Source organism: Convolutriloba macropyga, chromosome 5 (assembly GCF_964194025.1).
Source record: "Convolutriloba macropyga chromosome 5, txConMacr16.3, whole genome shotgun sequence".
Classification (NCBI taxonomy): Eukaryota; Metazoa; Xenacoelomorpha; order Acoela; family Convolutidae; genus Convolutriloba; species Convolutriloba macropyga.
This window is the reverse complement of record NC_134472.1, coordinates 61,107,848-61,122,276: the sequence shown is the minus strand read 5'-3', so window position 1 is coordinate 61,122,276 and position 14,429 is coordinate 61,107,848. Positions and strand designations below refer to the sequence as shown.

At 34.1% G+C, this 14,429-nt stretch overlaps 2 protein-coding genes across 4 annotated transcripts in view; one reads left to right on the top strand and one right to left on the bottom strand.

Annotated features, from left to right (window-relative positions):
• The window catches only part of LOC142339521 (uncharacterized), a 462,116-nt gene that overhangs the window by 83,467 nt on the left and 364,220 nt on the right, over nt 1-14,429 (bottom strand). The window lies entirely within an intron of this gene.
• Nucleotides 2,804-14,429, top strand: part of LOC142339520 (uncharacterized) — a 43,044-nt gene continuing 31,418 nt past the window's right edge. Inside the window, exon 1 of one of the 3 annotated variants that reach the window (XM_075389616.1) lies at nt 2,804-3,901. In XM_075389616.1, the coding sequence (XP_075245731.1) occupies nt 3,841-3,901 (61 nt within the window). In that variant the 5' untranslated portion in view covers nt 2,804-3,840. The other 2 variants (XM_075389615.1, XM_075389614.1) reach the window with 2 other exon arrangements.

The window sequence follows — 14,429 nt, the reverse complement described above, 5'->3', positions numbered from 1 at the left end:
ATGGGAAGTCTTATTTGTCTATTACCATTTTTTCTTATCTTTTCCCTTTGTGCCCCAGCTTGAAATGTGCAAATTATTTACACCACCCCAGGGCAAGATCCATTTTTTACATAGTGATTTACTATGTTTGGACACGTGCTCAAAAACAGGGGGTGCATAACGTACGGGGGGCACAAACAGAAAAAATCAAGTTTTAAAGGAAAATTGGAAATAGAAATGCTGTCAAAGAAATGCTGAAAGATTAAAAAACCGAAATATTTTGGAGAGAAAAACGATGAATGCTCATAATAATTTTTTTTGGCAGTTTATTGTTGCTGATAACTGTCACTCTAAGCGTACATCCTATTGAATTTTCCCCGATTAATTAATCAGAGTTTAGTTTTTCAATAAAGTGGCTACGGCAAATTTTAGGTATGCTTTTCCAAAAGTTTGATTTCTTCGGAAGACCGATTTTCAATATCCCTGAAAAATCTATCTTGTACATTTTTGTTTTTAAATGGACTCATAGTCTAGTTGAATAGGCGGAGCACCGGAGAATGAGGCTAGAAATAGATCTTTCTAAACTTATGTTGCATACAAACCGAGCAGAATCAAGACAGTCAATCTAAGAACTGCTTGTTGATGGAGTCGAAGTGAAGGACCTGAGATCTGAAGAGACTCCAGAAGTCTGACTAGAGAACACATTATGTCTAATTCTTAGCTACAATGTGAGAAGTCTCAGTACATGACAATAAAGTTTTGGTGCATGAATCATAGAAACCTAAATAATAAATACAAAAGATTGTCAATTTTTGACAACTCTCGGCTAATTTTTTTCCCTAGCTCTTACCCAATTATGGAAACAAAATCTAGACATCCAAAATTTTTTATGCTGCAGTAACCGGTTTATTCACCAGCCAAAACTGAAAAACAGGAGGAGGTAAAGATGTATGGATAACCAAAGAGTTAATGTTTAAAATTGATCCTCTCATTATTGTAAATCAATCATCATTGAAGTTAGGTCAATAATAACACACACAGAATTTAGCAAACAATTTAAATGAAAAAACATAAGAACTATGTTTGAGCGTGATTGTGCTTTACAAGACTGGTCACCAAGTTAGCAAAAAGTTTGGAGGAGGTGGTTTTTTTCTAAGATTCCTTGAAGTTTTCAATATGTCCTCAGTAATGACGCACCTTTAAAAATATAGATGTGAAACTAAAAAATAGCACAAAATTTGGCTATGAAAAACTGTGTAGCCTGATCAATGAAAAGCCCCGGTTGTTAAGTGAATGGAAAATAAGGAGCTTTGTTACGATTACAGAGTACTGAGAAAAATTGTAAATAGAAAATTACTTAAGGCGCTAACCATTATACAAAACATTTTTCGACAACCTCCAAACTTCAAAATATCAATGTAAGTTTATGAAAGCAAAACTATTTCAAACCATGGCAGATAAAAAAAATGGCTTATAGTTTGATTAACTGTTTTGCTGGTCTTTGACCGTAAAATGGCAAAAAACTGCTCCGAAGCTGCCTGCATTCAGTTTTCATGGAACTGAATTCTATTTTAGGCCAGTCATCAGAAAAGAATTTTTCACAATTAGTGATAAACTACTAGCAGAAATATCAGCTGGACCAAGTTTTATACCATCCTGGGCACTAAATGATTGTAAGTTGTCCATTGGATTTCACTTACAGTTTACTATTCACAACTGCTTAAACACAAACACATTTCCTGATTTTTGGAAAAATGAATATATAACTCATGTCAATAAGAAAGGTGACAGACCTAATCCTGAGTTTTTGAACAATTTTGGCCTTAGCGTTCGTTTTTGTAACACTTCATCCGGATCAAATCAATTTGTTTTCCAAAAAAAGTCAGACCTTGATACAATAATTGTCCTTACAGAAAAAAATCAGTAAGTTGAAGAAAAAGATATAGTCCTAAAATTTGTTTTGCATTTAGCGAAAGTTTTCAACTCAATATCCTTGGACAATTTCAAAAGATTAAAAAATCAATCTGAAAAAGAAAGATTCTTATGTCGTTTCTGAGCAATAGCAAACAATGTGTTAGAAACGGAATAATAAAATCCGACCGAACAGTTTTAAATCAGTTTTTTCTACAAGTTACTGTACTACGAACACTAGTATTCAGACTTTTAAAAATAATTGCAGTGAGGAAATAGGTAAAAGTTCAATTTTTTGACACTTTGCAAATTTCAGTAATTCACTGTCATTAACAATGGACAGCAATAGCTGAAAAAAGGATGGATATGAAAGATATATGAAACAAAACAAGTTGACATGGAGGTAAAACAGAAAAAAATGGTTTTCTAATTTTCTAAAATGAAAAGTTTGCAATTTTTAATTGAAAGTAACAGATGAATGGAAATTTTTAGGTCCTTCTCTTGACAGAGAGACGTGCCGAAACAGCTTTAAATAGTTATCATTAAAAATGCAATGGCACCAGATCAACTTTTGGTGCTTAGTCAAATGCCTTTACAGACTCAAATAAATCTTTTTAGAACGCTTGATTTGTCTCATATAGAATTTAAGGCTTTTTTCCAAACTTTGCCATCCTACTCAATTGATAGAACGAACATCAAATTAGATCAAATAATAGCTACCTGAATTGCTTAGTGACCTTAAAACTGTCACCACGGGGTCTCTATGTAGAAATGCACGATCTTTTGCTTCTACTATTATCCATCATTCGAGGGGATTTTGATGTAGTTATTAACGATTTGGAAAGAGCAGTAGAAACAACACGTCAGACTGAATGGGGTGAATATCGAATCATAAAAGCGAGTATTAACAAAAGTAACGATAACATTTTTAGAATAACGAAATTGCTATTGAACTACGTTTCTAGAGTTGCGAATGATTATGGAAAGACCCTAAACAAAATTACCCTAAAGAAAATATACTGGAATTTTTTTCACAAATCATTATGTGGAAGAGAATAAATGCACATGGAGAGTGATTTGCAGATGTGGAAACTGCTACATATTAAAGAAAATAAAACTGATCTGAACTTTTAATTAGGCGGAAACCCAAGAGTCTTACTCTAAATCCTGAATTACTACAGAGTAAGAAATAACATGATCTGGCAAGACCAAAAAACAGTCTGGAAAATAATACGATTCAGCACTTCTAAAATGATCTGCGCTCAATCAAAATGAGGATGAGCTCTTACTTAACCATAGCTTCAGGTTGACCATAGCCTGACCAATGTTGGCTGCAATGATGGTACCACGTGAAAGTTTCAGACGCAAAAAAAGTGGCTATAGTCACCAAAAAAAGAGCAATGCTACTCATGAAAAGATCAGTCTGAAATGTGGGGAATAATAAGAAAAAGGGCAGCTGAAAACAGGCTACTGTAGGCCTAATGCTGTTTCACTGCGATTACGCAGAAACCACAATTATTATTATTATTATTTTTCTGTGTTCGCTGCTCTAAGCTGGTTAACGAATCCGTGTAGTGGGCTATACAGATACTGATGGGTTGACAGTTTCATTATTTTTCGAGAAGAAATTTGGAAAACTTTTTTTCAGAATGATTAATGATTTCTTGGTCAAAAAGAGTGCTAGAATTTGTTTGGCGTTCCCATTCGAAAGCTTTGAGCTATGTCCACGTCCTATAAACGCACCCAGTTGATTACAAAAGCATTCAAGCCAATGAAAATGACGCAATAGGAGTGTGGTTATTCATTCGTGCTCATGTTTGGCTGGTAATCAGCTGGTATTTGTCCAGAACTATCTATATTTGAATTATGTAGTTGATCTAAACGTTATTTCGTGTCGCTTCTGCCAAGAATCTGAAATAAAATTAGCCAAATTTTGACCCTGGAGGATGGATGAGTCAGCTTCAATTGAGCTGCGTAAGACTGGGGGCAATTGTGCAGTTACCTCTGATGGGTTAATAGTTAATTTTAAAGCCTCAATCTTGAAAATAGCTGTTTCCTGAAAAACATTACATTTGATTGGATGGAGCCCACTTTTTCATGTCAACTATCTGAATCAAATAAAATTTTGATCGTCACAACCATAGCGTTACTAGCTGGAAAAGTTACCGCGTTGTCCCACCCTTCAAACGAAAAGATTATTCCGGTCTTGTAAGTAGAGCTCTTACTTTGTTAATAGCCCCAAAGCGATAGCTGGGGCTATTATTGGTCTTCTCGTGGGTTTTTCACAAGCCAAAGTACGAAATGAAATGCGTGAAAAATTTGGGAGTGATTGTGGCGCTGAACAAAATTGATGATTGGGGCGAAGAGTGGTTTTTGTTCATGGCACTGTTTTCGAGAGAGAGAGAGAGAAATTGAGGTATAAAAAATTTTTTTAAGCGAGCAAAATTTTTTGATCACGCGCACATTTCAAAAACATTTTTTCTTAATTTCTCTGGTTGAGAAGTTTTGATTATGATAGTTTTATTTATTGTTTTGAATTGTTTGATAGGGTTTGAGGGTTTCTGGTATTTAATGAGTTTTATGCCATTTTGCCTGCAAATTTGCTGAATTTTAGGCGAATTTAAGCCGTTTTTCGCGTATTACTTATGGAGCTTTAAGATAAAAATGCGTTTTTTGTTGAGACATATGACAAAAAATTAAGAAAATTTCCACTGATTTTCCTAATTTCTTGCAATTTTTCGTGTTTTCTAAAATCTTAGACACGTTTTTTTTGCCTATTTTTACCTCGCTATTGTTTTGCGTGCATTTTGTTGCCCTTATTTGCGTAAATTGTAGTTGTCTTTGACTTAATGTTCCCTTGTAATATAAAAGAGTTCGTTACTTAAATCTAGTTTTTTAGTTCAATTTGTTTTTATAATTGAAAAAAAGGTACTAATTATAATTAGTACCTTTTATCATGATTTTGACTTCAAATTTTTTTAATTCCAATGGATAGTTTAGGTAGGTGCTAGTTTTCTGAATGTGTTGTTTTTGTTTTAGAGTCCGTCGTATTCGGAATTCTTCGGACTATATTTTTTTGTCATTTGTTCACACTTCAGCTTTTTCGTGTCGAGTGGTGATTTTAGTCATGCTGAGAAAGTAAAAGAGCGAAAAATCTAGTTGGTCTGAGGCGTGATTTTTGTCAAAGAGAGAAATTGGTGTTTGGACAAATATTCATTTGTTTTTAACCTACGTCACTTTGACTTGTTTTCAGTGTTTCTTCTCTTGAGCGATATTGTAATGATACATATGTGCTCTAATTCTCCCTAATCGCATTGGCTCAAATTCATCAATGGTTAGGTATAGCGTTTTATGACTTTGCCACTCAGTAGTCATTAAATGTTAGTGAAGATTCGAATTTTGCCCCTTTTTTTAAATAGTGCTCATATCCAGTCACTTAGTATCATTACAGACAGGTTGCAATGGTTTTTAATTGTGATTCTTAATAAGAGATTCTAACGAGCGGTCTGATTTGATAGCTAGTGGTTTTCATGAATTTCCAATAGATGTTGTCAAAACTTTTATTGAATTTGTAATTTTTTTCACGTATTTGTTGAACTTGTCTCATCATTTAATTGCATTAGTCTCAGAGGCTCCCAAAATTGACATGATCGAGTTATCTTCCTTTTTATACATTAGAACTGAAAACAATTCCTTAGTTTTGGCTCTTGCTTTGTCTGCCATTGATTCCCACCGTGTTTTGGTATTGGGTATTTAATTTAAGGATGCTTTTGGTCAGAAACTTCTCAATGTGTTAATATAATTGTTTTTGCTCGAAAGACTAGGTCTTGGAAAACTAAAAGTGCTTGTTTCTAGTTTTTTTTCTGTTCATTTGGGGTCATGGTTTTTGTCTGTTTGTGTTTGATTTTCTGTAAAAAAATGTTACTTATCAGGTTAGTACTTAGTTCAACTGCTTGGATTATAATTCAGGACAGGTCCTATGTTTTTTGTCGTCAAGATATTTTTTTACGACTATATTATTATGATCAGTTGAAATCTGCTTTTTGTTCATTCGTTAATGCTATTTTGACTGAGATGCGTGGTGACGTTGTTTTTTCATTCTTAGTGGAGCAAATTTTTTGTTCATTAGCGTGATTATAACCTTTTTATCTTGACTTTAATAAAGATTTCCTTAATTCTAATAAATATTTTAAGCAGGTACCATTTTTCTGAATGGGCTGTCTTTTGTTTTATTGTTCTTAGAGTCTGTTGTTTTCCGAATTCTTCCGGCTATGTTTTTTGTCAGCGTCTGTTAATACTTCTTCATCTTTTTTGCGTCTGAGAATTGAAAGAAGAGCGTAGAATTTAGTCGTGCTGAGAAAATAAAAGGAGCAAGAAATCTAGTTGGTCTGAGGCGTGATTTTTTGTCATTTTCAAAGTGAGAAATTGGTGTTTGGTAAAATTTTCAGTTTCAATCTGCTTCAATTTTACTTATTTTCAGTGTCTTCTGAGTGTTATTATAATGGTGCATATGTGTTCTAATTCCGCCAATTTGCAATTGCTCAAACTCATCAATGGTCAGATATAGCTTTTGATGACTTTGACACTTTTCGGTCAAATTATTAGTGAGTATTCTAATTTTGACCCTTTTTTAATACTGCTCATATCCTAGAACTTGGTATCCTTCGAGACAGGTTGTAATTGTTTTTAATCGGACAGAAATGATTCAACGAGTGGTCTTAGTTGATAGCTATTGGCTTTCATAACTTTGGCACTATATGTTATCAAAATTTAGTCAGTCAGTTTTGGATTCTTCGTGTGTTGTTGTCTCATCATTTAATTGCATTAGTCTCAGAGCCTCCCAAAATTGACATGATCGAGTCATCTTCTTTTTCATACATTAGAACTGAAAACAATTCCTTAGTTCTCGTTAATTGTCAGGTTATTAGTTAATTCAACTCTTTGGATTATAGTTCGGGACATGTCCTGCTATGTTTTTTTCGTCGTCCAGATAATTTTTACGACTATATTCCGTTACGATCAGTTGAAATCTGCTTTTTGTTCATTCGTTCATGCAAAATGACAATTGCGTGCGTGACGTCATTTTTCATTCTTAATCGAACGAGTTATGCGTTCATTGGCTTGGATAGTACCTTTTTATGATTTTACTTCACATTTCTTTAATTGTAATGACTAGTTTAGGTAGGTACTAGTTTCCTGAATGGGTTGTTTTGTTTTATTGGAGTGGGTTGTTTTTGGAATTTTCCGGTTGTTTTTGTCAACATCTTTTCACGCACAGCTTTTTCGCGTCTTTGAGAATTGAAATCAGAGGGTAGATGTTAATCGTGCTGCAAAATTAAAAGGAGCGAAAAATCGGGTTGGTCTGAGTAATATTTTATGCAAACGTTGCGCGCGTGACGTTATTTTTTCATTCTTAGTGGAGCGAATTTTTTGCTCAATAGCGTGATTAGTACCTTTTTATCTTGATTTTAATACAGATTTCCTTAATTCTAATAAATATTTTAGGTAGGTATCAGTTTTCTGAATGAGTTGTCTTTTGGTTTTCTGGGAGTCTGTTGTTTTCCGAATTCTTCCGGCTATGTTTTTTGTCAGCGTCTGTTAATACTTTTTCATCTTTTTTGTGTCTGAGAATTGAAAGAAGAGCGTAGACTTTAGTCGTGCTGAGAAAAAAAGGAGCAAGAAATTGAGTTGGTCTGAGGCGTGATTTTTTTGTCATTTTCAAAGTGAGAAATTGGTGTTTGGACAAATTTTCAGTTTCAATCTGCTTCAGTTTTTCTTATTTTCAGTGTCTTCTCCTGAGTGTTATTATAATGGTGCATATGTGTTCTAATTCCGCCAATTTGCAATTGCTCAAATTCATCTATGGTCAGATATAGCTTTTGATGACTTTGACACTTTGCGGTCATAAAATATTAGTAAGTATTATAATTTTGCCCTTATAATTTTGCTCATATCCGAAAACTTGGTATCCTTCTAGACAGGATGTAATTGTTTTTAATCGGACAGAAATGATTCAACGAGTGGTCTTAGTTGATAGCTATTGGCTTTCATAACTTTGGCACTATGTTATCAAAATTTAGTCAGTCAGTTTTGGATTCTTCGTGTGCTGTTGTCTCATCATTTAATTGCATTAGTCTCAGAGGCTCCCAAAATTGACATGATCGAGTCATCTTTTTCATACATTAGAACTGAAAAAAATTCCTTAGTTCTCGTTAAATGTCAGGTTATTAGTTAATTCAACTCTTTGGATTATAGTTCGGGACATGTCCTGCTATGTTTTTTTCGTCGTCCAGATAATTTTTACGACTATATTCCGTTACGATCAGTTGAAATCTGCTTTTTGTTCATTCGTTCATGCAAGTTTGACAATTGCGTGCGTGACGTCATTTTTCATTCTTAATCGAACGAGTTATGCGTTCATTGGCTTGGATAGTACCTTTTTTCATGATTTTACTTCACATTTCTTTAATTGTAATGACTAGTTTAGGTAGGTACTAGTTTCCTGAATGGGTTGTTTTGTTTTATTGGAGTGGGTTGTTTTTGGAATTTTCCGGTTGTTTTTGTCAACATCTTTTCACGCACAGCTTTTTCGCGTCTTTGAGAATTGAAATCAGAGGGTAGATGTTAATCGTGCTGCAAAATTAAAAGGAGCGAAAAATCGGGTTGGTCTGAGTCGGCATTTTTCTCAAACTTTCAAATTGAGAAATTGGTGTTTGGACAAATTTTTAGTTCTTTTTATCCTGAGTCACTTCGACTTCTTGTTCTTAGTGTCTCTTCTGAGTGCTTTTATGATGGTACATATGGGTTCTATTCCTGCCTATTTGCAGTTGCTTGAATTCATCAATGGTCAGCTTTAGCTTTTTATGCCTTTGACTATTAGCAGTCATAAAATGGTTGTGAGTATTCGAATTTTGCCACATTTTTAAATAGTGCTCATATCCTATCACTTATTATCATTGTAGACAGGTTGTAGTGTTGCTAATTAGACACAAATGATCCTAACGATTTATCTGAGTTGATACCTAGTGGTTTTCATAAATTTGGAACTATGTTCTCAAAAATTCTTTTGATTTTTCGAATTTTTTGTGTATTCGTTGAACTTGTTATCATTTAATTGCAATAGGGACAGGTCTCATAAGCTCCCAATGGAAATTGACATGATCCAGTCATTTTCTTCTTTTTCATACATTAGAACTCAAAACATTTCCGTAGTCTAGCTGTCTTGCTTTGTCTGCCATTGACTCGCACTGGGTTCTGGTTTTGGGTACTTATTCTAACGATTCGCATGGTCGGGTTTCTCTTAGTGTTTATATAATTTTTTCTCTCGAAAAACCCGGTCATGGAAAATCAATTGTTCTTGTTTCTAGCTTATTTGTTCGCATATAGGGTCTAGGCTTTGCCTGTTTTTGTTTGGGATTACTGTAAAAAATGTCAGGTTATTAGTTATTTCAACTCTTGGATTATAATTCACGACATGTCCTGTAGTATTCTAATTTTGCCCCTTTTTTAAATACTGCTCATATTTCGAAAACTTGGTATCCTTCTAGACAGGATGTATTTGTTTTTAATCGGACAGAAATGATTCAACGAGTGGTCTTAGTTGATAGCTATTGGCTTTCATAAATTTGGCACTATATGTTCTCAAAATTTAGTCAGTGACTTTTGGGTTCTTCGTGTGTTGTTGTCTCATCATTTAATTGCATTAGTCTCAGAGGCTCCCAAAATTGACATGATCGAGTCATCTTTTTCATACATTAGAACTGAAAACAATTCCTTAGTTCTCGTTAATTGTCAGGTTATTAGTTAATTCAACTCTTTGCATTATAGTTCGGGACATGTCCTGCTATGTTTTTTTCGTCGTCCAGATATTTTTTACGACTATATTCCGTCACGATCAGTTGAAATCTGTTTTTTGTTCATTCGTTCATGCAATTTTGACAGTTGCGCGCGTGACGTCATTTTTCATTCTTAATCGAGCGAGTTATGCGTTCATTGGCTTGGATAGTACCTTTTTTCATGATTTTACTTCACATTTCCTTAATTGTAATGACTAGTTTAGGTAGGTACTAGTTTCCTGAATGGGTCGTTTTGTTTTATTGGAGTGGGTTGTTTTTGGAATTTTTCGGTTGTTTTTGTCAACATCTTTTCACGCGCAGCTTTTTCGCGTCTTTGAGAATTGAAATCAGAGGGTAGATGTTAGTCGTGCTGCAAATTTTAAAGGAGCGAAAAGCGGGTTGGTCTGAGTAGTTCTTTTTATCGTGAGTCACTTCGACTTCTTGTGCTTAGTGTCTCTTCTGCGTGCTATCATGATGGTACATATGGGTTCTATTCCTGCCTATTTTCAGTTGCTTGAATTCATCAATGGTCAGCTTTAGCTTTTTATGCCTTTGACTATTAGCAGTCATAAAATGGTTGTGAATATTCGAATTTTGCCACATTTTTAAATAGTGCTCATATTCTATCACTTATTATCATTGTAGACAGGTTTTAGTGTTGTTAATTAGACACAAATGATCCTAACGATTTATCTGAGTTGATACCTATTGGTTTTCATAAATTTGGGACTATGTTCTCAAAAATTCTTTTGATGTTTTGAATTTTTTGTGTATTCGTTGAACTTGTTATCATTTAATTGCAATAGGGACAGGTCTCATAAGCTCCCATTGGAAATTGACATGATCCAGTCATTTTCTTCTTTTTCATACATTAGAAGTCAAAACATTTCCGTAGTCTAGCCTTTCTTGCTTTGTCTGCCATTGACTCGCACTGGGTTCTGGTATTGAGTACTTATTCTAACGATTCGCATGGTTTCTCTCGAAAAACCCGCTCATGGAAAATCAACTGTTCTTGTTTCTAGCTTATTTGTTCGCATATAGGGTCTAGGCTTTGCCTGTTTTTGTTTTTTATTTCTGTAAAAAATGTCAGGCTATTAGTTATTTCAACTCTTGGATTATATTTCACGACATGTCCTGTTGTATTTTTTTCGTCGTCAGGTTATTTTTTACGACTATATTCCGTTACGATCAGTTGAAATCTGTCAAGTTTTAGCGTATTATCGTCCAATATCAAATCTAAGCTTTATCTCAAAATTATTTGAAAGAGATGTGTGCACCAACTGAGAGATCATCTTTAATATAACAATATTTTATGCAAACGTTGCGCGCGTGACGTTATTTTTTCATTCTTAGTGGAGCGAATTTTTTGCTCAATAGCGTGATTAGTACCTTTTTATCTTGATTTTAATACAGATTTCCTTAATTCTAATAAATATTTTAGGTAGGTATCAGTTTTCTGAATGAGTTGTCTTTTGGTTTTCTGGGAGTCTGTTGTTTTCCGAATTCTTCCGGCTATGTTTTTTGTCAGCGTCTGTTAATACTTTTTCATCTTTTTTGTGTCTGAGAATTGAAAGAAGAGCGTAGACTTTAGTCGTGCTGAGAAAAAAAGGAGCAAGAAATTGAGTTGGTCTGAGGCGTGATTTTTTGTCATTTTCAAAGTGAGAAATTGGTGTTTGGACAAATTTTCAGTTTCAATCTGCTTTAGTTTTTCTTATTTTCAGTGTCTTCTCCTGAGTGTTATTATAATGGTGCATATGTGTTCTAATTCCGCCAATTTGCAATTGCTCAAATTCATCAATGGTCAGATATAGCTTTTGATGCCTTTGACACTTTGCGGTCAAAAAATGTTAGTGAGTATTCTAATTTTGCTCCTCTTTTAATACTGGTCATATCCTAAAACTTGGTATCCTTCTAGACAGGTTGTAATTGTTTTTAATCGGACAGAAATGATTCAACGAATGGTCTTAATTAATAGCTATTGGTTTTCATAAATTTGGCACTATATGTTATCAAAATATAGTCAGTCAGTTTTGGATTCTTCGTGTGTTGTTGTCTCATCATTTAATTGCATTAGTCAGAGCCTCCCTAAATTGACATGATCGAGTCATCTTGTTTTTCATACATTAGAACTGAAAACAATTCCTTGGTTCTCGTTAATTGTCAGGTTATTAGTTAATTCAACTCTTTGGATTATAGTTCGGGACATGTCCTCCTATGTTTTTTTCGTCGTCAAGATATTTTTTACGACTATATTCCGTTACGATCAGTTGAAATATGCCTTTTTCAAAAGATACCTTTTTTCATGATTTTACTTCACAATTCCGTAATCGTAATGAGTAGTTTAGGTAGGTACTAGTTTCCTGAATGGGTTTTTTTGTTTTATTGGAGTGGGTTGTTTTTGGAATTTTCCGTTTGTTTTTGTCAACATCTTGTCACGCTCAGCTTTTTCGCGTCTTTGAGAATTGCAATCAGAGGGTAGATGTTAGTCGTGCTGCAAAATTTAAAGGAGCGAAAAACGCATTTTTAAATAGTGCTCATATCCAATCACTTATTATCATTGTAGACAGCTTGTAATGTTGTTAATTAGACACAAATGATCCTAACGATTTGTCTGAGTTGATAGCTAGTGGTTTTCATAAATTTGGGACTATGTTCTCAAAAATTCTTTTGATTTTTCGAATTTTTTGTGTATTCGTTGAACTTGTGTTATCATTTAATTGCAATAGGGACAGGTCTCGTAAGCTCCCAATGGAAATTGACATGATCCAGTCATTTTCTTCTTTTTCATACGTTAGAACTGAAAACATTTCCTTAGTTTTGGCTCTTGCTTTGTGTGCCATTGATTCCCACCATGTTTTGGTATTGGGTACTTTATTTAAGGATGCGTTTGGTCAGAAACTTCTCAATGTGTTAATATAATTATTTTGGCTCGAAAGACTAGGTCGTGGTAAACTAAAAGTGCTTGTTTCTAGTTTTTTTTCTGTTTTTTTTTCATATGGGGTCATGGTTTTATCTGTTTGTGTTTGATTATCTGTAAAAATTGTTTTTTGTCAGGGTAGTACTTAGTTCATTTGCTTGGATTATAATTCAGGACAGGTCCTATGTTTTTTGTCAAGATATTTTTTACGACTATATTATTACGATCAGTTGAAATCTGCTTTTTGTTCATTCGTTAATGCAATTTTGACTGAGATGCGTGCGTGACGTTATTTTTTCATTTTCAGTGGAGCGAATTTTTCATTAGCGTGATTAGTACCTTTTTATCTTGATTTTAATACAGATTTCCTTAATTCTAATAAATTTTTTAGGTAGGTACCAGTTTTCTGAATGGGTTGTCTTTTTTTCTTGTTCTTGGAGTCTGTCGTTTTTCGAATTCTTCCGGCTTTTTTTTTGTCGGCGTCTGTTAATACTTCATCTTTTTTTGCGTCTGAGAATTGAAAGAAGAGCGTAGACTTTAGTCGTGCTGAGAAAATAAAAGGAGCAAGAAATCGAGTTGGTCTGAGGCGTGATTTTTTGTCATTTTCAAAGTTAGAAATTGGTGTTTGGACAAATTTTCAGTTTCAATCTGCTTCAATTTTACTTATTTTCAGTGTCTTCTCCTGAGTGTTATTATAATGGTGCATATGTGTTCTAATTCCGCCAATTTGCAATTGCTCAAACTCATCAATGGTCAGATATAGCTTTTGATGACTTTGACACTTTTCGCTCAAATTATTGGTGAGTATTCTAATTTTGACCCTTTTTTAATACTGCTCATATCCTAGAACTTGGTATCCTTCGAGACAGGTTGTAATTGTTTTTAATCGGACAGAAATGATTCAACGAGTGGTCTTAGTTGATAGCTATTGGCTTTCATAACTTTGGCACTATATGTTATCAAAATTTAGTCAGTCAGTTTTGGATTCTTCGTGTGTTGTTGTCTCATCATTTAATTGCATTAGTCTCAGAGCCTCCCAAAATTGACATGATCGAGTCATCTTCTTTTTCATACATTAGAACTGAAAACAATTCCTTAGTTCTCGTTAATTGTCAGGTTATTAGTTAATTCAACTCTTTGGATTATAGTTCGGGACATGTCCTCCTATGTTTTTTTCGTCGTCAAGATATTTTTTACGACTATATTCCGTTACGATCAGTTGAAATATGCCTTTTTCAAATGATTACTTTTTTCATGAGTTTACTTCACATTTCCGTAATTGTAATGAGTAGTTTAGGTTGGTACTTGTTTCCTGAATGGGTTGTTTTGTTTTATTGGAGTGGGTTGTTTTTGGAATTTTTCGGTTGTTTTTGTCAACATCTTTTCACGCGCAGCTTTTTCGCGTCTTTGAGAATTGAAATCAGAGGGTAGATGTTAGTCGTGCTGCAAAATTTAAAGGACCGAAAAGCGGGTTGGTCTGAGTAGTTCTTACCCTGAGTCACTTCGACTTCTTGTGCTTAGTGTCTCTTCTGCGTGCTATCATGATGGTACATATGGGTTCTCTTCCTGCGTTCAGCTTTAGCTTTTTATGCCTTTGACTATTAGCAGTCATAAAATGGTTGTGAGTATTCGAATTTTGCCATTTTTTTAAATAGTGCTCATATCCTATCACTTATTATCATTGTAGACAGCTTGTAATGTTGTTAATTAGACACAAATGATCCTAACGATTTGTATGAGTTGATAGCTGGTGGTTTTCATAAATTTGGGACTATGTTCTCAAAAAT